Source organism: Pteropus vampyrus, unplaced genomic scaffold, assembly GCF_000151845.1.
Source record: "Pteropus vampyrus isolate Shadow unplaced genomic scaffold, Pvam_2.0 Scaffold100, whole genome shotgun sequence".
NCBI lineage: Eukaryota > Metazoa > Chordata > Mammalia > Chiroptera > Pteropodidae > Pteropus > Pteropus vampyrus.
The window spans coordinates 2,205,205-2,225,792 of NW_011888881.1; the positions used below are offsets into that span (position 1 = coordinate 2,205,205).

The window sequence follows — 20,588 nt, forward strand, 5'->3', positions numbered from 1 at the left end:
TCTTTAATATCAAGTGCCTGGTCCATGGTCACAGTTTTCCTCACATGTCAAACATATTGTTTTGTGCTTTCTGTTCAGATGAGGACATAGGGGCTTCGAGAAAACCCATGTCTCCCTTCCCTGGGGAGAGAGTCCAGTCTTGGTGGGGAGCCACAGTTGGGCAGGGGGCAGGAGGAGCTTTGGGGCTCCACCGTCTTCTGTCCTCAGGGGTAGTTGTGACTTGGAAGACGCCCTCGTTCCAGCCTGGAGATAAGGCAGGGCAGGTGGGGCAGCGACTGCCAGCTGTCTCAGGGCAGGCATCCGCTGGGGGGCGCTGTCCCCCTTCACAGACTGCAGGGGGAAGGAAGAAGAGAGATGTAGCCTGGGGTCACAGCAGCCGTGTGCAACTTCATTTTACAGAGCAGGGAGGCGGCGAGACCCCCTGGAATGTGGTCTCCATCCGCTCCGCACTGCCCCCCGCCACCCGCCCCCTGGGCAGCCACAGGGTGAGGCTTTGGCCCATCTGAGGCCCGCCGCCTCTGCAGGGTAGGCAGAGCCAGCAGTTATCTGCCCTGGCAGGCTTTGCTCATGTCCTGAGATGCGGCACTAAGTATGAATTGCCGGTCTTGGGAGCGATGCCCGGGTGCAGTCTGCGCCTCGAACGCAATCCATCGAACCGAGTGCAAGGAGAGCTAAGATTGCCAGCCTTTGTTCCCGAGCTTTGAAAACTCAACTCCAGTAGTTACAATGAGCTGTCTTCAAGTGGATCTATAAATAAACTGCTACTGTTCCTCTTTGTCACGGAGAGCTTCGGCGTCTTCCAGAGATGTCGCTCTGCCACTCATGAGAGACGAGACGCTTCTCGTCTGTGGGGCAGCTGCAGCCACCAGCAAGCGGGGCCGACACGGAGTTTGTGATGACAACACGCTCCCTTTTAAAAAGCCACAGTCCTCCAAGATTAACTACACAGGGAGAAATGTCGCTTTGCACTGGGGAAACCTGGCATAGAGGTCAGCATCACCACCGAGCAAGGTCAGGGCCTCTGATAACCAGTCCTGGTGGCACAAGCCCCGTGCCATCGTGCACGTGTGGCTTCGATGCTGCGCTTGTCAGAAATGCACGGCCTCACTCCAGTCATGAGAAAAGGTCAGACAGACCCAGTCGAGGGGCGTTTGGCCACATAACTAATCAGTACTCTTCAACAGTGTCAAGGTCGTGGAAGACAAGGGATGTGGACGGCCTGACACAGTGCAGGAGCTGAAGGAGAAATGACTACGTGAGGCGTGAGTTGCTGGGTCGGATTTTGGGGCATCAGGATCCAAGGACATTAGTAAGAAGCTGGCGGAAGGAAGTCCAGTGGGGTCCTGGGTTTGCTCACTGGCATGGTCCCAGTGCTGGCTTCCTGCGGCGATCATTGTACTGACGGTTACGTAAGATGTTAACACTGGGGAGCCTGGGGGAGGGATGGATGGAAATTCTCTGCACTATTTTTTGCAACTTTTCTCTAAGTCTAAAATTAGCTCAAAGCAGTTTAAATTTTTTTTTTTTTTTTTTTTTTAATCTACAGTCAACACTTGGGCTTTATCAGAAGCCTCAATCTCCCTCCCAGGAAGTCCCGCAGTTCTGTTTGCTGTGGGCGGGCGGGTGTTTCTGTCTCGAGGTGGGGGTAGGTGACCCGAGGTGTTCAGTGCCCAGCCGGGTGGGGGCCCTCGGCCATGTCAGTGGAACCGAACTGAGCCAGGCCAGCCCTCCCGGAAGCAGGAGGTGATCAGCGGGAACGCTCTAACAGAGGCCCCGGTCACTCCCAGAGGCACCCTGCCCATTTACACACGTTCGTGCAAAAGCCAGCAGCAGTAACCAGACCCCACACTCACACTCGACTGGCTTGGAAGAGCTTTGGCAAGACCGCCAAAGAATTAGATGATTTTTAAGAAACTAGAATTCCTCTTGGGTTCAGGGCTATGTTTAGAAGAAGTTTCCTCTCCTGTTGGACTCCGGAACCCTAAATTATAGGGCAGACAAGACTGTAGTATATCTAGCCCACAAGCGTGTGTGGGGAGTACAGTACTGGTTTTCTTCTGAGCTCTGAGTTGAGAAAACAGCCGTGCCTTTCTCCACTCAAGTGGCTGGTGCTGCGGGTGAGCCCAGACGAGCTCTGTCCGGCCCCCAGCTCTCCTCGCCAGGGCCGGGCTTAGCAAACAGGGAGGCAGCCAGACAGGGGTGCCTGCTTGCTTCCCACGAGGGCCAGTTGCCAAAGCCGAGGCCTGAGGTGCAGACAGAAATGTCTGTGGCCGCGAATCCCTGCACCCACTTGGCAGACTACGCAGTGAGCGGTTTGCTGGACGATTCAGTCGAGAAGATTTCATCGTGGTGCGTGTGTGTGTCCATGTCTTCCAGTTCTGCACTCGGCCCTGCTTCAGAAACAGTGACACGCTTTGGTGTTTTAAGTGGGCAGTGGCCAGAAGTGATGCCCGCCTGGGTCTACACAAGATGGCCCAGATCTTAGGCCTGGGTCACCTCCCTGTCCTCTCTCTGGCCCAGACTCCAGCTCCTGAACGTTTTTGTCTGTTTCAGTTCCCAGAGCAGACCGGGCTGGGAGTAAGGTCTAATGTTAGAGATAAGAAGAAAAAGAGAAATTTCTACCTGGAGCAGGTATCAGTAATTGACCGCCCCACCCACTGGAGGGGCACATTCTGGCAAATCAGATCATGATATCTCTATGGGAAAATTCTAGCCACTCCTGGCTGCTGGCCAGGTGTGTGCAGACCTCGCCTGCTCTTGACTGTCAAGCTGTGTGTGGGCCCCTAAGTGGCCGAGGCCTGACATTCCATAGACTGGACAGCTGCTGCTCGGGAAAACCTGCCTGGGGACATCTGCTGACAACCAGGGAGACCGAGGCTTTGGGAATGAACTACGCTGAAATGTGACACTGCCGTCTCGTGTTTGGAAACTAATCCCCAGACCAGTGACGAACCTCTCGGGCCTGACCCGGGGCCTGACCCGGGGTCTTCAGCCTTGCGTTTCGCCCGTTGGTAATGTCCCGTGGAAAGGTGGTGATTTGCACCTTGAGTGCAGAGTGGTAGTGACGGGTGGTTTCAAGTGCAGTGTCACGTGATGGGAGATTGGGCTCCCAAGGGCATTTCAGTTTCAACTGCGTTTTTTCGAAATCAGGCTTATTAATATATAAATAGTAACATTCACCGTTTTAAAAAGTGAACTCTTCTCTGCATTTTGACACATACTCATGTAATTACCACCGTGATCAAGGTAGAGAATGACTCCATTATCCCAAAAAGTTCCCTTGTGCCTGCTCATAGTTCTGCAGCCCACTCCCTCCAGCCCCAGGCCCAGCCCCAGCCCACTGCTAATCTGCTATCACTGTGGACTAGTTTGCATTTTTCAGAATTTGATATAAATAGAATCATAGTTACATATTCTTTTGGTCTGGTGTCTTTCAGCCAAATTATTTTGAGATTCACCCATGTTACACGTATCAATAGTTTGTTGCTTTTTATTGCCGAGTGGTACACCATCAAATGGATACACCACAATGTGTTTATCTGCCTGTTGGTGAACATTTGGGTTATTTTCAGGTTTTGGCTATTAAAAATAGAGCTGCTATTAACCGTCATATACATATGTTTCTACATAGATATATATTTCCATTTTTCTCGGGTGTAAATACCTAGGGGTTGAACGTGCGTATGTGCGTATTTAACCTTGTGAGTCATCGTCGAACTGTTTCCCAAAGCGGTCGAACCATCTTGTGTTCTCCCCAATGGGGCACGGCACACCACGTTTCTCCACCTCATCGCCGTTCTAAAGTGTGCGATGATCGCTCACTGTGACCTTAACTTGCATTTTCCTAATGGCTAATGACGTGGAACAAATGCTTATGTATTTGTCTGCCATCTTTCTTTGTTCTTTGGTGAAGTATGGGTTCAAATCTTTTGCCTATTTTTAAACGTTAGATTGTTCATCTTCCCATCGAGTTTTGAAAGTTCTCATGTGTGCTGGGTACGAGTCTTTACCAGGTATGTCACTTGGAAATATATTCTCCCAGTGTGTAGTTTGTGTTTTCATTTTCTTAACAGTGTCTTTCAAAGAGCAGATGTTTTGAGTTTTGACAAAGCTCATTTTATTAACTTTTTCTTTTATGGATCATGCTTCGGGGGTCATAGCTAAGAAATCTTTACTTAGCCCAAGGTCACAAAGATTTTCTCTTATATTTCAGAAGAAAAATGTATGCCAATATTGTAGTTGTAGGTTTTACATTTAGATCTGTGATCCATTTCGAGTTACTTTTTTGTATATGGCGCAGGATATGTACTGAAGTTCATTTTTTTGCACATCGACATCTAGTCGTTCCGGCGATTGTGGAAAATATTCTTTCTTTGGACTAAGTTGTTTGCGTCCCTTCGTTAAATATTAGCTGACCAGGTATCTGAGAGTCTATTTCTGGACTCCATTTTTTCCATTGATCCTGTGTCTGTCCTTCCACTAGCACGGCATGGTCTTGATCGCTGCAGCTTTAGGCTGAGTCTTCAAGTCAGGTGGTATGAGTCCTCTAACGTTCTTTTTCCAAAATGTTTTTGGCTTTTCTAGTTCTTTTGCTTTTCCATACAAATTTTAGAATCAGCTTTTGATTCTTGTAGGTGATTTGGGGGAGGATAAAACAATCGAGCCTTCAGTACATGAACATGGTCTGTTTCTTCACTGATATTGGTCTTTGATTTTTCTCATCGTAGTGTTCGGCATACAGATTTTGTACATATGTTGTTTGATTTGTATCTAAGCATTTCGTTGTGGGTTGAATGGTGCCTCCCCCTAAGATATGTCCATGTCTGAACCCCTAGAAGCTGTGAATGTGACCCGATTTGAGAAAAGGGTCTTTGTTGTTGTAATTAAATTAAGAATCTTCAAGGTGAGATTATCCTGGATTATTGGGTTGGCCTCAAATCCAATGACAAGTGTCCTTGTAAGAGACACATGGAGAAGAAGCACCTGTGAAGATGGAGGCGGAGATTGGAGTTTTGCAGCCAAGGGATCCTAGAGCCACCAGAAGAAAGGGTGGGACAAGAAAGGGTTCTCTCTCAGTGTCTCCAGAGGGAGCACAGCCTTGGACACCTCTACCTCACACCTCTGACCTCCTGAACTCTGAGAGAATAATTTTCTGTTACTTTAAGACACCAAGTATGACAGTGTTTTAGAGCAGGCCTAGGGAACTGGTAACACATTTTGTGTTTTCTGATGCTATTGAAAATATAATGGCCAAGAATTTTCAAAAAATAATGAGAGACATCAAACCACAGATCTAAGAAGCTCAGAGAAATGATAAGTGGGCTGAAGAAAAACAAAACAAAACAAAAGCCCATACAAATTATACTCAAGCTTCTGAAAACTGAAGGTTCAGAGACAAGCTTGAAGGTAGGCAGAGAAAGGAGCCACGTTGTATACGGGGATCAAAGGCAGGAATTAAAGAATTATTCTCATATGAAACTGTACAAGCCAGAAGACACTGAAGTAACATCTGCAAAGTTTTCAGAGACAAACCAGAGTTCTATACTCAGCGAAAATATCTTTTAGAAACGGAGAAATAAATACTTCTTTTTGGACACACAAAAGCGGAGAGAATTCATAACCAGCAAACTTGCATTATAAGAAACGTCTTTTGTCCTGAGATTCCAGTCGCACACGTTACACAGTCTGCAGAGCTTATGGAACAGCTCCATTCTGTTCTTTTCCCAGTTATGTTCCGGTTTGAGGAATTGATCTGTCTTTAAGGTCACTGAATTATTCTCCTCTACCAAATTGAACCTTTTCATGGCCCATCAAAGCAATTCTTATTTCTAGCATTTCCATCAACTCACAATTTCTACCTTTCTGCTGAAATTCTCCACCTGTTCGTGTGTGTTGTCCACACTTTCTAGTAGAAACTTTAACATATTAATTATAGTTATTTTAAATTCTCTGTCCAGTAGTGCCAACACCTAAGTCATCTGAATCCAAATCTCTTAACAGTGAGTTTTTTCCTTTGCTTTTTTATGTGTCTCATAATCTTTGACCGAATGCCAGACGTTGCAGATAGGACGGTGGAGATGGGGAGGTAAATAGTCTCATCGGGAGTCAAGCTTAGCTTAGTGTTTCTATGTACTCAGAATGAGGTCTGGGTGTCTGAGGGTTTTTCTCAACGTTCCTGCCCCACCCCCAACTTTCAGCCTTTCTTCAGGGCTTGCCCGTCAGAGGATGTCTGTCCCCACGCTCTTGTCCCTCTCTCAGCCATAGGCTGCTGTTCCTCGTTCCTTGGTTCTTGCCAGCTTTGTTGGGGGGAGTTCCGTTGCCCTGGCGCAGCTTCTGTCTTGGGCCCTATGTCCCTAGGTCTCAGTCGGGCGTCCCCATGAGTCCTGCCCCGGCCCCAGCCATAGGCGACCTCCGTGACCTCGGCTCAGGATGATTTCCTGCCTCTCCCCCAGGGATCTTTTTTTTGCTTTTTCCCCGTATCTTAAGGATTTTGTTCTGTAGGGGAGGAGGTCCCCTCCTCCAGGATGGTTTGCTCCCACCCACTGCCCTGTCCTCGTCGTTCTCACGGGAGCCCGGTGGAGGTTTGTGGAGGAGAACCTGTGAGTGGGTGCAAACGCCCCTTGTATCTGTGGCCCCCCCAGGGGTTCTTCACTCTCATCCTGTCCACAGTCAGCCTCTAGCGATTTGTTAAAACTTATAACTCAGTCCTCACCCACTTGAATAGCACTGGGTGTCCCTTGTGTGTTTTGCCAAAGGTGAGCTGTGCTCACTTCCTGTTTCCCTTGGGAGAGTCTGTCTTTCCTTAGATGTTAGGCTAGTTAACTCTGTGACCTGGGCTCTCTGATTTAAGAGAGATGATGATTCTTTCAGATTGTCGGTCTTTCTCTTACTAGGATGGGGTTAATGCTTTCCCCAGCTTTCTATATCTTAGGTGAAGCTCCTTACCCATACCTGCATCTTGATGAAAAATTGAGACCATAGTCAATCCAGAGACCAGTCAAGAAGTCAACCCCGACGGGTTGATTTCTTATCGCAAGAAGACCTGCAAGCTATCTTGTTTTGTCTTTCTAAATGAAAACTTATGAGGCGATGACCCATGTGTTTGAGTGGCTGAGATCAACCACAGATATTAACACGTTTCCTACTGAGTGCGAAGTGCTGAGCTCGTGGTGGCGTAGGACAGGCTGGCAGCAACGGAGCCAAGCAGAAGGTTAACCTACTGTTGAGAGCCCAAGGTCCCACATGGGGGGCGGGGGTGAGAGGGGACAGCCAGGACCCCAAGTGAGATCTCCACAAAGTCAGATTCATCTATTCTGAGTTTCACCTTCTCTTTTGATGTTAAGACGTTTCTCTTTGGCAAAGGCGAACATTGTCCACTTGGTGCAGCTCTGTGGGCATGTGCGCGTGGGTCGATGTCACTGCGATTTCACTCATGGTGCACCTAACAGAGCCACCTGGCAAGGCCCCGCGTGCCCGTTGGTGCTGGACAGATAGCGTGGATGTGGTTTTCTCTAGAAACGCTGTGCTGCTGTCATCAGTTGCCACCCGGGCGCGTGCGTCTCTTCCCACGCTTGTCCGTCACCTCTGCTTTATCGCTTGGTTAGCAAGCTCCCGGGGGAATGCTGCGTCTGTGGAGTGCAGGTGAGTGGCCGCAGTGCTGTGTGGGGCAGGGCCGCTGGCCCTTTGCCTTGGGAAGGTTTCATTACACAGGAATGTCACCATGGCGGGCTTGGCTCTTAGAGGCATCGAGTGCTTGTGGAGGGCCTGTCTGCGTTCAGCTCCGTGCCAGGCAGGCATTCTAGGGCAGGCGGGGTGGGGAAACGATACGGAAAGTATTAGACCCAAAAGCCGGGAGCCTCCATAGGGATCCAAGAGGAGCTGGGCCCGGAAGCACAACTGTGGGCCGTGTCACCCGTCAGGGCCGCCCGATGTCAGGGAACTGCCTCTACTTGGGGTTCAGATCCCAGCGCTGTCATTTCCCAGGTGACTAAGAGCAAGTTATTTAGCCCCCCTGAGCCTTCTTCCCCATCTGAAAAGTAAGGTTAAGAATGCCTGCTGTGAAGGCTTAAGCGACGTGACGTGGGAGATGGCTGGCACACAGGCAGCGAGAGCCATCGCCACCTGCGGGGCTGGCAGTGTGTTTCCTGCCGTGCCGTCTGCTGCTGGGAGTGGACAGGGAAGCAGACAGACGCTGTGTCCTGTTGAAAGTAATATGAGGACCGAGGGGCATGGCCTGTAGCCCAGCAGCAGGACCCTGGACTTGTGAGCGAGGCTCCAGGCTGGGTACCTCCCTCAGTCTCGCCTGTCTGAGCCCCCGTCTCCTTTGCTGTGAAATGGACGTGGCCCGTGGAAGCTGGGAGTAGGTGGGAAAGCGTGGTGGTTCCACGGCCCTCTCTTCCAATGGCTGCCCTCCCGGCTCGGGCACGTGGCTGCTGTCTTCAAGGTTCGCCCCACGCCTTTACCACGGCCATCGTCCCCGCGCGTCCAGGGGCCCAGCTCAGCACCGTCAGTTTCTGGGCTGTTCTGTGGAAACACTCAGACTTTCCATGCCCTCCACCCCAGGCAGTAGGCAGCACCCACCTGGCCTTGAGGGTGCCAGCTGTTGGGACACAAGGCTGCCCAGCTCTGCCCTTCTTCCAGTGGCCTTTCCTGAGGGAGCCAAGGAGACTCGGTGTCCAGAGGAAGAATGTGCGTGTCTGAATTGGGATCTCATGGAGTGGAGGGCACAGGACTGAGAACGTGTCTGAAGAAAGGTTTTCTGGTGGTTCAGATAAGCGCTTCTCACAGCCCAGCCCTTCGAAGGGCAGGCCCAAGTCATCACCCCCATTTACAGATGAGCAAGTGGGGGCCCAGATAGGCTGCGCCTCCTTCTTGCCCAGGGCCACGTGGCCGGGCAGCGGTGGGGCTCGCATGTCCGCCAGGTCACTGCTGTCCCGCTGCTCTCTGCTGGGCCTGAGGATCCGCCGCGGGAGGTGAAGGCCGGTCGAGGCCTCTGAAAGGCTTCCTTTTGGGATGGACCCCTGGCACTGAGGCCTGGAGTGCACTGGTTCCCGGAGAACAGGAGGGGCCCAGCCGCGGTGGCCGCAGTGCCGCAGCAGATGTGCTGACGGTGGGCATGTGGACATGGTGTGGCTCTGTTTCCAAGAATACCCTCTGGCTGGTGTCACGTTCGAGTTCTCGTTTTTTTTAAGTTCAAATCGAAGTGCACTCGAGAGTTTGTTATCTCTGAGGTGAGAATAGTTCCCTAAGGAGAATACACGGGTCACCCCAGCTCTGTGGAGCGTGTGGCACATGGGTAGCCAGCAGGCTTTGAGACGAGTGCAGGCAGGAGACAGACGCACGGGCGGGCGGCGGGCCGGTGCGCAGGCCAGCATTGGTCCTCCCGCTCAGGTGTCCTGGCGCTGAGACGCAGTGGCCGGAGGGACAGGCAGGGATGGGGCAGCAGTGTGGCAGGCCCAGGCGTGCAGGAGCACGGAGGAGCTCCTGCTCGGGAGTGCGGGGCGCTGCAGAGCGCGTGGAGGACAGGCCGCTCGGAGCCGGAGCCGGGGAGAGAGGGCGATGCGATCTTCCTGCGGGGGAGGGCCAGGAGCTGAGTGCGAGGGCGCAGAGGCGGGGACGCCATGGGAGGGGGCGGGCCCAGAGCAGGGCGCCTTGTCAAGGGGCTCGAGTTTTCTCCCGGAGCCGGCGGGGAGCCCTGCAGGACTGGCGAAGCCGGGGAGTGCCTTGGTGACATTTGGAGTGCCGGTTGGTGAGGCCGTGATTTAAAACCCTGAGCCCAGTGTGGCTGCGTCGTTTGGTCACTGGGGCTCTGGGCCAGCTAAGAGTGAGCCTCTCCGAGCACATCATTGCCACGGAGGGTGGTAGGTCCCCAGACCAAGGCTGAGGCATCTGCCGGCCGCGTCCTTGGGGATGTGGAGCCCAGCACACGGTGCTTCTCACCGGGTTTGGGGCCCCTCCTCACGTCTGCTCCTGGGTCCGCTTCGAGGACTGGCCCTGTGTTTCCTCAAGCACTCATTCAGGACTGAGGGCTCTCTCCTTTCCTTCTCTTCAGCCAGAAATGGAGTTCCCCATCCCGCCAGGCAGAGGCAGGAGTCAGGAGTCAGGGCAGAGTCAGCCCCAGGAGCCCTCCAGCATGCCCCAGACGCTGACCAGCACGCTGGAGCACATCGTGGGCCAGCTGGACGTCCTCACCCAGGTAGACCGTGACTTGAGTTCACATGTCGTCTGCACTTGGCCTGGCTTTTGTACCATTTGAAGTTGGCCGGCAGGCGCTGGGATTTTAAAAGGCATAATTTCGATGGCCCTATTTTCCAGCGCAAGGTAATGAAATGGTAGTGCCTGCCCTGAGGTCCTGGCTCTCGGGCCATCCAAACCCTAGCCAAACCTCTGGACCCCCAAATTGGTTCCTGCCAGGGTGTGCCCGCCCAGGCCTGGCCGGGGCCACAGCAGAGCTCTGAACGGAGCACTGTCCATTCCTCTCACTCTTCTCTGGGTGGCACTCGGGGACGGGAGTCGGGGCATCCGGGAGCCCAGGCTCTGGGTGACAGCTGACACTGTTCCTCCCGCTCTGAGTGACCTGGAGAACTCCCTGGGCTCTGCAGTCCTGGTGCGTTTGTCTGCGAGGCGTGGTGGTCGCGGGCTCTGCCTCCCACGTTCATGGTGAGGATTCAAGGAAGTGAAGCTGTGGGAGGTGTTGGCCTGCGCCAGGCCCTAGGTTGCTAGGGCGCCGACCACCCTCGTCAGCGAGACGGACGTAGGCCACCCTGGGGGGGCGTGCGTGCATCTGGCAGCTCATACCACAGACCTGGAGTGCAGCAGTTTCAGTGAGAACAAAATGCTCTGATGAGGCCAGCGGGGGCATCTCGTCCCGGGGCGAGGCCGGCCCTGGTCGAGAAAGCAGCCTCCTGCAGGTCCGGAGGGGCCCTGGGCACACCTGGGCTACGAGCGAAGCCCGGTGTGGCTGGCGTGGGGCCCGAGGGGAGCAGGGTAGGCAAGATTTAAAGGTCCTCAGGTCCCTTTCCTTCTTGTCTCCGGGTGCGGTCACCCCCTCTCCTGGGCCAGCACGTGGGTAGAGCGAGGGTGTGGGAGGGACGCAAAGGACCCTTGAGCTTGTGACGGAAATGGAGCTGCAGTGCCTTCACGTCCTTTACCTCTGCATCTGGGACTCAGTGAGGACAGCCCCTCCACCTCATGTCACGTGGTCCACGGCGTGTCCCAGCGTCCCGGCTGGGACTGCACACCTTGGACCCGCCGAGGGGAGGACATTTGAGGGGAAAGGCCCAGCTCAGTGACTGGGGGACGGTGGGACTGTGGGCACATCACGCAGACGTTTCTGAAAACCACGAGCCTGTGAGAGGGAGGCGTGGGCTGAGAGAGAGGCGAGCAACGTGCAGACGCACAGTCCCCACCCCAGCCCCAGCCGAGGCCGCCACGCCTGCCCGTGTCCTTCACAGCCTCGTCAAGTGAGAGCGGGGAGGTGGAATCACTTAGAACCTCAGAGGATAAAATTGGAAATTAAGTCTGAGAAGATGGTTAAATATAGCCTCGCAGGCTCCAGAGGCGCATGACACTAAACACAGTTCCCGTCGCCGTTCCGCGGAGTGCGTGGAAGGTCTGCTGTGTTTTTGGCCGTCAGGAGTACAAGAGTAACTAAGCAGCTGGCCTCCGAGAACAGTGAAGGCTCTGCTGTGGCCTCGGCGGTACCTGGCCTCGCCTCCCTGAGCCAGCGCCATTGCAGACCCAAACGGCACCCCGCCCACCCGACGCCAGGCCCGTCGTCCAATCACCTGCTGTGCCCAGCAGCGTGCGCTCCTGAACGCCCGAGCGCGGTGTGTGCCCACGCGCTCCACGGGTCCTCAGGAATCTGGGTCCCCACGTGGAGCCCCAGGCGAGGCCTTGGAGTGCTGCCAGTTTCAGAGCAGTGCATGGTGCATTTGCACCGACCCTCGGGCCCAGGCCCAGCACTCCTGTAGTCGGGGGGTTCCGGCCACAGCCAGGCTGTCCCCACTGGGGTTGGAGCTTCCCGCCCCTCCTCTTGGGGCCAGCCTGGCCGAGGGCAGCCCCCTCTCTGGCAGCTCCCTTGAGGACAAGAGCCGGGCGCCACCCTGTCCTCCTGTGCAGGTGGCTCAGCCAGGCCCTGGGCCCCCTTGGTCTGCGGGTATCAGTCTTGGGTGCTACCCCTCAGCGGGCGCCCTCTCCATCTCAGCATGCCCCTGTGTCCCAACTCCTACCCCAGAGCCACCCGTCTGAATCGTGCTCCCGGCCCTGTCACCGCCCCTCACTGCCCCTGCCCTCCCCCACAGGGACGTCTCCTTCAGAGTGGCCTCTGAGAGGGAACGGGCTTCGGGTCCTTTGGGCCTCCATCCTGCAGAACATCCTTCCAGGGAAGAGCTGTGTCCCCTTGCCCTGGTCCTCTGTGGGAGAGGCCCCTCACCCCTGTGACATTGCTGTTGGGGACTCTGCTGGTTCCTCCGCTGAGCTCCTTGGGACCCTGGTCCCAGCTAGACACCATGTGCTGAGCGGCCCGGGTTAGTTTGGCCTCGCGTCACTAGCAGCTGTGGGGAGCAGAGGTCCCCCATTGGGTTTCAGGGTGCTCTGCCCAGGCCAGTGAGCCACCTGCCCTCCCTCTCTGGAGAGAGCCTGGGCACAGCCGCCCTCCTGGATCGGAGGGCCAAGCCCACCGTTCATTATTGGTGACCTCGGGCAGGCGACGCCACTCCCCTGTGAAGTGGGAATGGCCAGGTCTGCCTGGCTAATGATGCGCTGGGCAGCGCCGGCCGTGTCGTGAAGCACAGCAGTAAGTCCATGTTCTCCAAGCGGCAGGGCGGCAGCTGACCCAGCAGCGTCAGGAGTGGACATTCCGCAGGCCTCTGGAACTGCTGGAATGTTTTTGGGCTGCCAGCGACACTCCGGCGGTCCTCCTGGGCAGTGGGATGAGAGGGAGAGAAACATGTCTTCCCCCCGGGCCCGGAAGGAGGAGGGCCAGGAGGGGAGGGGGCCGGAAATTAGGGCTGGGTCATGGGGCCCGTTAGATGGGGCCTCGAACCCAGACCCAGGCATCGGGGCCAAGACTGAAGCTCTTCAAAGACGTATCCTTCTCACGGCAGCTCTTGAGTCAAGTTATCGTCGTGGTTTTCGAGGAAAATGTATTTCCTAGCAGTAGAATTTAGATTTTTCTTGGGGAGACATTTTGCCCCTCAGAACTCCTCCTGGGAATTCTCAGGAGTGACTCGGATCGTGGCCTTGACTACAGGTGCTGTGTGTGCGCCCCTCTTCCTCGTGAGCCTGTCCTAACTCCCCAAGCCCTCGCCTGCCCTCTGGAGAGAACACACACCTGTCCTGTGGGCACCCTGGGCACGGACCTGCTGGCCTGCCCCACGTCTTCTCTTCTCGAGAAAGCTGGCTCCACCTCAGTGGCCCACGGGGTCCAGAGAAAAGCCCAGACCAGGGCTTAGAAGCCTCGGCCACTCCGACCCAGCTTTGCCTCTTTGCAGCCATGTGGACATGGGGAAGACGTGGCTTCCTCCTCTGCAGAGCGGGCACCGGAGGGCCCGCACCCCTCCCTGTCCCGTGGAGTGGACAGCACAGGTCAGCATCGCAGGCAGGGCCGGGACTTCCCTTAAGGGCCTTCTTTCCATGAGTTTCCACTCATATCCGCCACGGCCAGGCCCCTCCCATTGTGGCCACACCTGGAAGAAGGACTCCAGGGTGGACCCCTGAGGCCGCCAAGCTGCCCACTTGGTGATGGGCATTTCCTGGGTGTATAGACAGAGGCCCTGGCATTTCCTGTCGTGTTCTTATGGGGGTGTCACCAAGCGACTTGGGGGTCCCTTTCACAGAAGCGGGAGAGCTAACCAGTGAGCAGGGCGAGGCTGTTCTCCACGGCTGGCATTCCTGCATGAGCTCACCCCTCACCGGCTCCCTCCGCGTCCTTCACAGACTCCTGAGTGGCAGGGGTCGGGGGTCACGTCTGGAAGTCGCGAGGTGCCGGATCTTCCTCAAGGCCGGCCTGGCATCTGGGAGGCTGCAGTGAGGGCCCTGGGCCGACAAGCAGCGCGGTGGTTTTGCTTCAGAAGCCCACAGCAAAGTTATTTTTGACTCCAGTTTCGTGTCTTGCTGTTTTTTAAAAATACCGAGTCATGAAATCCTTGCTGCAACTGTTGTTGTACGACACCCGCGCTTCGGGCTGGCTACGGCAGGCTACAATGTCACTGTCACGTTCCGGCTCCTGTGACTCACTGGGTGGGGCAGGCCCCGCCCCCTGCCGGTGTGCGTCTCTGGCGTTTGAGTTTTTAAACGTCCAGGTTCTTGTAACTGCTGATCTAACTCAGCTAAGGGTTTTTGCCCGTTTGCTCTGAGACACCCGACCCCCCGCCGCCCCGTGGTCCTGTCCACCCCAATTGGTTGGCCGCTCAGGTGGGGCGTCTAGTTCCTGACTGGTGGGAAGGTGGGAGCCCCGGGCCTCCCTGGCGTGGGCCGAGCCGCCTGGCCACCCTCGGACTGTTGGTGGCCCTCCTCCCTGGGCAGACCAGCCATTGTTTGTGGACACAGGCTCCAGATTTTCAGACACTTAACTCCATGTTCCCTGGGGGCTGGTCCTCCCAGGTGTGCCCAGACCGAACTTGTTGGGAGCACGCCTGCGTGCCCCCCGCGACCCCCGTTTGTGGCTGTGTGCAGCCCCTGGCGTCGCCCGCACACACAGGCAGTGCCATGGGGACGCTTGTGCTGCTTTCCACAACCGCGAGCTTTCCCTCCATGTCGGCACAAGTAGCCACCTGCCTCCGTCGTCCAGAGTGGGTTTGGGGGTCCTCCCTTCGTGGACACAACCCTGGCTCAGAGTCGACTTTGGGACAGCCTGAGCTCCCGCCACTGGGTTAGGAGTCAAGAGGCTTTTTTAGGCTCTGTTAAGAGGCTGCTTCCTGGGGAACTCGGGACTCGGGACTCGGGACACACTCTGGTCTGTGCCGAAGACGCACTTGGAGTCTGACTCCAGCTGTGCAGAGGGGCTGGGCCCTGGCCCTTCCCAGCCCTGTCGCTCTTTTTGGCAGTTTATCCACAGGTTCCTCTGGCTTTGCAAATGCAGAGGCTCGGGGTGCTGGGGGTGGGGGGCATTGCTGTGTCTTCGCCAGTATCAGGGCAGGGCCACGCTGAGGGCGAGCTCGTGTTTGTTACGGGGTGGGGGTGGGGGCTGGATGGCAGCCCCATCTTCCATCCTCCCGTCTGTGGTGGTGGCAGCAAGCAGCACCCCCTCCCCATCGAAGCCGTATGTTGGAGGCCGCAGCCCGCCAGATGGGCTCAGTCTGGCTGCGGTTCCCTCTGGGGCCTGGGGACGGTCACGGTCTTACGAGATTTCTCCTGTGAGGCCCCAGCAGGCCTGGCGCCGGGGGCGGGACAAGGGGCACCACTCAGACTAACTTGGGGCTCGCTCAGAGCGGGGAGAAGGGGGCTCCAGGTGACCTGCTCTTGCTCTTCTGGGGACCCAAGGGCCCTCCGAGGAAGGGTCAAGCCCAGGCCCCAAGAGGGACCTATGTGAATATTGTGGTTGTGACAGGCAGCCCCAAGGCTCTGGGACTGACCGTCGCAGCTGACCCTGAGGCCGCTTGGTGCTCTCCCAAGTGAAGGGAGAGGAGGGCCTGCAGAGGAGGGCCGGGGAGCCGCGGTTGGCCTGCTGCGTCTAGGCCTGGGCTGCGGGTACAGACCCCCACTGTGCCCACTGGGACCGCCGCTGGAGGGAGGAGAGAAAGCAGAGGACGCTCTGGGGACAGGACGTGGCACTGGGAGGAGTGGTCTAGGCCCAGCTGGTGAGTCTAGAAAACTGGCCAAGGTGAGAGGCCAGGCTTCCCAGCGGGGGTCCGCGGGCACTCGCCCGGGCATGGGAGGCCAGCAGCCCGTCTTCGTCCCTAGGGTGGTCCTGTCAGCAGGGCCGCAGCCCAATTTGGCAGGTGTACTGAGGTTTCTCAGGCCTCCAGTGAGCTACCACGCCGTCTCTCTGACTTGGGACGATTGTGTTCAGGTTCCAGTAAATAACTACTGCGTGTGGATTATTGGACAGCTCAGCCTCGGGAGAGCTGAGATGCAGGAGGTGGCCACAGCTAAGGCTCTCACCCCATGCTTAGCCCTGTTTGCATTCACCCCGGAGTCAGGGTACAGCGGAGCCTGGGGCTGAGCGGTGACTGGCGTCCTGTACCTTGGCACCTGTCCCTGTTGTGTCCTTGGCTTCCCTGGTGGCCTGAACGCAGTCCAGTGCCACAGGGCATGCCGCTCAGGTCTCCCTCCCGGCGTGGGCATCGCCCCAGGTCCCAGCAGCATCCGGTTTTATGGGGCGTAGTGAGTGGACCCGCTCGTCATAGCTTCTCCTTTGGGGATGAGCAGTAATACGGAAAATCTTATGTTTGTTTAAAAGGAATTGCTGTAAAGCCACGAGGAAGGTAAATTAGCCAAGATTCCTTAATCCCAGGGCTAATCCCGCAATAGAAAACAGTATTTCATGTACTTCCTGAAGAGAGCTGAACCTCAGTAGAGGGGGGCTGGGGGATGCAGAGAAACCCTATATCCCTGAGATAATGGGAACCAGAAACGCAGACCTGTGGGCTCAAAGGACGAAAGCTCGTTTTGTGCTGTTAGCAACAGACTGGGGGGGGCGAAGGGAGGTCGTTAGAAAGATAGTTGCTGAATCCAGAGAGGTCGGGAGGAATTTCTGTAGAAACTCGGTTTTCTGTGCATCATCCGTGTGTGCTCCTGTGCCCGTTAGCATGTCAGATGTCAGCACGAGACGGATCCCCACTCCTTCTCGGAAGTGAGGCCTCGGAGCTTGTAGTCCTCATGATCGGGCCTGAGGTGGGGAGGGGAGGAGCTCAGCTGCTTCCTGGACTCCTGCCCCACTTGGTGCACCCCCACTTCCTGCTCTGGCTAGGAGGCCCCCTCCCTCCCTGGGACAGCGGGCGGGATGGGGGAAGGTGCCCCTCTGGCCTGCTGGCCCCCCTTCCCCCCTGCCCCACACTCTCTGTCCCCTGAAGCCTGCCTGGTCCAAGGCCCAAGCTGGGGGAGTATTCCTCACCATCAGGCGGGCTCACCCCAGACGAGGGGCCTTCAGGGACTGGTGCTCGCTGTGTCCCCCAGGGCTTGGGGCTGGGCGTCTGCCATCCCGCACTCAGTGTGTACCTGTTACATGCCAGGAGCTGTACCTGGAGGCAGGACAATAGTGAGCAAGACTAGACAGAAGCCCTGTCCTCGTGGTGCTGGCATTTCGACTTGCGCACGGCAGCAGGCTGCTGGAGGGCTGGTGTTCGTACCCCTGTGCTGTAGACTGTGAGCCTGGGTGGAGGCTGGGGCTGAGAGGCAAAGCCTTGGACGTGGAGAGGGCTGGCCTCAGACCAGCAGCCTCTGTCCTCGGGGAGCGGGGCTGGCCCCTCTGGCCCCTCTGGCCCCTCTGGCCCCTAGTCACCTCTGGCGTGGCAGTGGGCTGGCCCTGTGCGTGCGCGTGCGTGCGCGTGCACACAGTCAGAGCCGGTGCTGGCGGGGGGCGAGGCAGAGCAGGCAGGCGCTGGGCCCAGCAGCTCCGCTTTGATCTGACAGCTCCCCAGGCCCCACAGCGAAGAGATCCCCTTTGACCGCCTCTGGTTTAGATCGCTGGGATCTGAGAGAAGTGAAGCCGTGCCGCAGGGAAGATTGATTCCACATTTTTCCATCTTTGCGATGAAACCGAAGGAAAGTTAGACATTCTGTGTGGCACAGTTGAGACGGGCGTTGAGCCAGTGGCCAGCCCTGGGATGCTTCCTGTGGCCCGGCACAAGTGCCCCAGGGGTACAGCTGGCTGACCGTGCCCTCTCCCTGAAACCCAGGGCAGCTGAGACCCCCTGGCCCCCAGTAATTTGGCTCCCGTGTTGGGAAGCAAGGGGAAACTGCCTGGGGAGCCCAAATTAACCACAGGCCTGGAAATGATTAAAAGGAACTTTCCGTCCCAGGAGAAGCAGCCAGACCACCACGTGCCCTGATGGCTCAGACCCTCCCAGGCCTGACCACAGACTGGTTTCTCAGGGCCTCATCATCATGCCCAGGGCTCCCCAGTAGCCCAGCTCAGCCATGGCCCCCATAAGGGCAAGAGCTGGGGGCACCATGTTGCCCACAGTGTGCCCCTATTCCCAGCCTGGCACAGAGCGAGTGCCATAGTAGTACCGGTTATTACTGCAGTGTTACAGTGGCTCTCTCGATGCCATGTACAGGTGAGGAATTTCAGCCTTGAGTCAGGTAACTTGCCCAGGGCCACTTGGTAAGTTAGTGGTCAGGTTCAGATTCAAACTCAGGCTGTACAGCTCTGGGACCCGTGGTCTTGCCACATAGGGCTAAGGTGGGGACCTGGAGTCACTCGACAGCATTTTCTAAGGGCCCACACCCGTGTTCCAGCCGTGACGTTCTGGCAGACAAGGAGCAACAGGTACCCGAGCGCTGGGGCTGGGACCAGGGGTCTTCCTGGGGGAGGAGGGTGTAGTGGGGTTTCAGGTAGGTGGAGCTTGGGCAGGAATTGCATAGTGACAGGCAGCACATGCCTTGAGTGTCACATGAATGTCAGACCAGGGAGACTGCCGTTATTCCTGAGCCCTTAGACAGGACAGGGACCCGGCAGAAGCAGTGTGGAAGGGCCCAGGAGTCACCGGGAAGCTGAGGCGTAAAGATGGGGGCTGAGAGGGACAGTCACAGAGGGAAGTGCTGGGGCCTACGGTGCTGACGGCGTGTGGGCGCCTGGGGTGGGGACGCCTGCCCAGCCAGCCGACACAGCAGCCAGGGGCGTCCTGCACACGGGTCCCATGGTGAGGTTTGTTTTCTGCCCCCCGGTTAGCCCCTGCTGCACCCTCCACTCCCCCTGCCCACACCGTAGCCCTGAGCCTCCTGCTCATGCGGCAGCCCCTGACCACTCCAGCCCTCACGTCCCACTTCGCATCTGGCCCCGTTCGGACACCGATGCCCCAGGATCCTGGCTCCCAGGGCAGTTCTAGTGATCCTCGCTGCTGTGCCCCAAGCCCAGGCACAGTGCTCGAGGGGGCGTGTGGCTGGATAGAGGCTCTGTCCCTCCACCGGTAGTCTGTCTCTGGCCCAGCCACCCTGCCCACCTCCGTGCCGCCTGTCTTCCATGTTCGGAGGTGGCCAGGAGGGAACGTCACCCAGAGAACAGATAACAGTCACCTGAGAGGGCTCCCACACACCTCGGGCCCTGCTCAGAGTAGGGAGCGGACGTGGAGGAGTGCTCTGGCCAGGTGGGGGGCTGCGGGGAAGAGGGGCTGCCCCCAGAGCTGGACAGGATTGGGCAGTGCGGGGTGGGGGGAAGCCTAGGGTGACGACTGCCAGCGGAAGCATTTTGTAGGGAACTAGCCAAACAAACCTCTGAGAAATGCAGATGGCCGGCCGGCTGACACCGTTCTCCTCCCTTCCCCCGCGAAATGCTGTTCGCTGTCAGCCCTGGCAGAGCAGCTTAACCCGAGGGGACTGGCGCGGTGGCCACGTCAGCGCCCAGAAGCCCCTGCCGGCCAGTCTCTTGTTTGGTGCACGTGACGGGCACCGGATGGGCGCATGGGAACGGGTGACGTCAGGAGGGCCCCATGGGTGTCCCACGGCCCCTCAGGGCTTTGCGCACACTGTAGCTCAGTGTTCCTGCTACGTCTGCACGTGGGGAACATGCAGGAAGCTTTCCACAGAGGTGGCAGTGGCTCTGGGAGGAGGAGCTGCAGGAAGGGACCTGGCTTGGAGAGTGTGTGTGCCCTTGGTCTCAGGTGCCAGTTCACGCCCTTCCGTCCACTGCCTGGTGTGGGATGAGGCGGCTACGGTCAGTGCCCGGGCCGAGCCTTCCTCCCAGAGCTCGCTGCGGAGCCAGCGCTCCACAGACTGGCCGCAGGCAAGAGGCCGCCGTCCCCCCGGCTACACCTGCTCAGACCGATGATTCTGGCGAGGCAGTGCCGGGGCGCGGGGGCTTCCCCAGTCCTGTCTCGTCTGGGCCAGGGGCCTGTTCCCCCTTCTCTGCAGCCTCTTCAGACCGGCCACCGCGGCCTCCTGACAGTTCCCTGTCCGCCATGTCCCTCCCTGCCTCGGGGCCTTTGCACTTGCGTCTCGTGCTTAGAATGCATTTTCTTTGGCCCGTCTCGTGTTGTCTTGCTTTTTTAACTTCCCTTTTGAATTTTAAGAGCACTTTTAAAACATTTACCAGCACTAGAAACACATTCGATGCCATAGGCTTTTTTTTTTTTTAATCTTAGAAAAATATTAACGAGAGCAGTATCTGAGAAGGACCTCCCGGACCCCCGGTCGGAGCCGAGGCTCTCCTTCCCGGCCCGCCGGCCCCGGCATCAGCCCCAGAGCGGTGAGCCGCGACAGGGGCCCAGACTGCCCCCCGAGCCCGGGCCTGCGGGTCAGACCGACGTCCTGCCCCTTTTCCTGCCTTCTCTCCAAACACAGTGAAAAGCGGACGAGAAACAGGCCTAAAAGGGAAGCAGGAATGAGAACTAAGGGAGAGAGCTGAGGGCGTGTGCAGGACAAGCCCACCTCGAGAGGGACGCAGGCCGGGAAGAGTCCTGGGAGGCTGAAAGAGGGGGGTCGGGCCG

At 57.1% G+C, this 20,588-nt stretch overlaps 2 protein-coding genes across 3 annotated transcripts in view; one reads left to right on the top strand and one right to left on the bottom strand.

Annotated features, from left to right (window-relative positions):
• POC1A (POC1 centriolar protein A) overlaps positions 1–20,588 on the top strand; it is a 62,038-nt gene that overhangs the window by 32,824 nt on the left and 8,626 nt on the right. Inside the window, exons 10-11 of one of the 2 annotated variants that reach the window (XM_023533313.1) lie at positions 10,052–10,195; positions 20,244–20,467. In XM_023533313.1, coding sequence (XP_023389081.1) covers positions 10,052–10,195; positions 20,244–20,270 — 171 coding nt within the window. In that variant the 3' untranslated portion in view covers positions 20,271–20,467. Of the gene's footprint in view, positions 1–10,051; positions 10,196–20,243; positions 20,468–20,588 lie in introns of those variants that run through there. The other variant, XM_011364644.2, reaches the window with a different exon arrangement.
• LOC111742743 lies at positions 1,555–10,010 on the bottom strand. The gene is made up of 2 exons (XM_023533314.1): positions 5,797–10,010; positions 1,555–5,752 (listed from the first exon to the last, which is right to left on the bottom strand). Exon 1 carries the CDS (start codon positions 9,372–9,374, stop codon positions 8,439–8,441), a length of 936 nt encoding a protein of 311 aa, XP_023389082.1. The 5' UTR covers positions 9,375–10,010; the 3' UTR covers positions 1,555–5,752; positions 5,797–8,438.

Excerpts from the sequence above, each read along its gene's own strand:
- LOC111742743 (XM_023533314.1), bottom strand. The coding sequence starts at position 9,374 with ATGCTGGCCTGCGCACCGGCCCGCCGCCCGCCCGTGCGTCTGTCTCCT.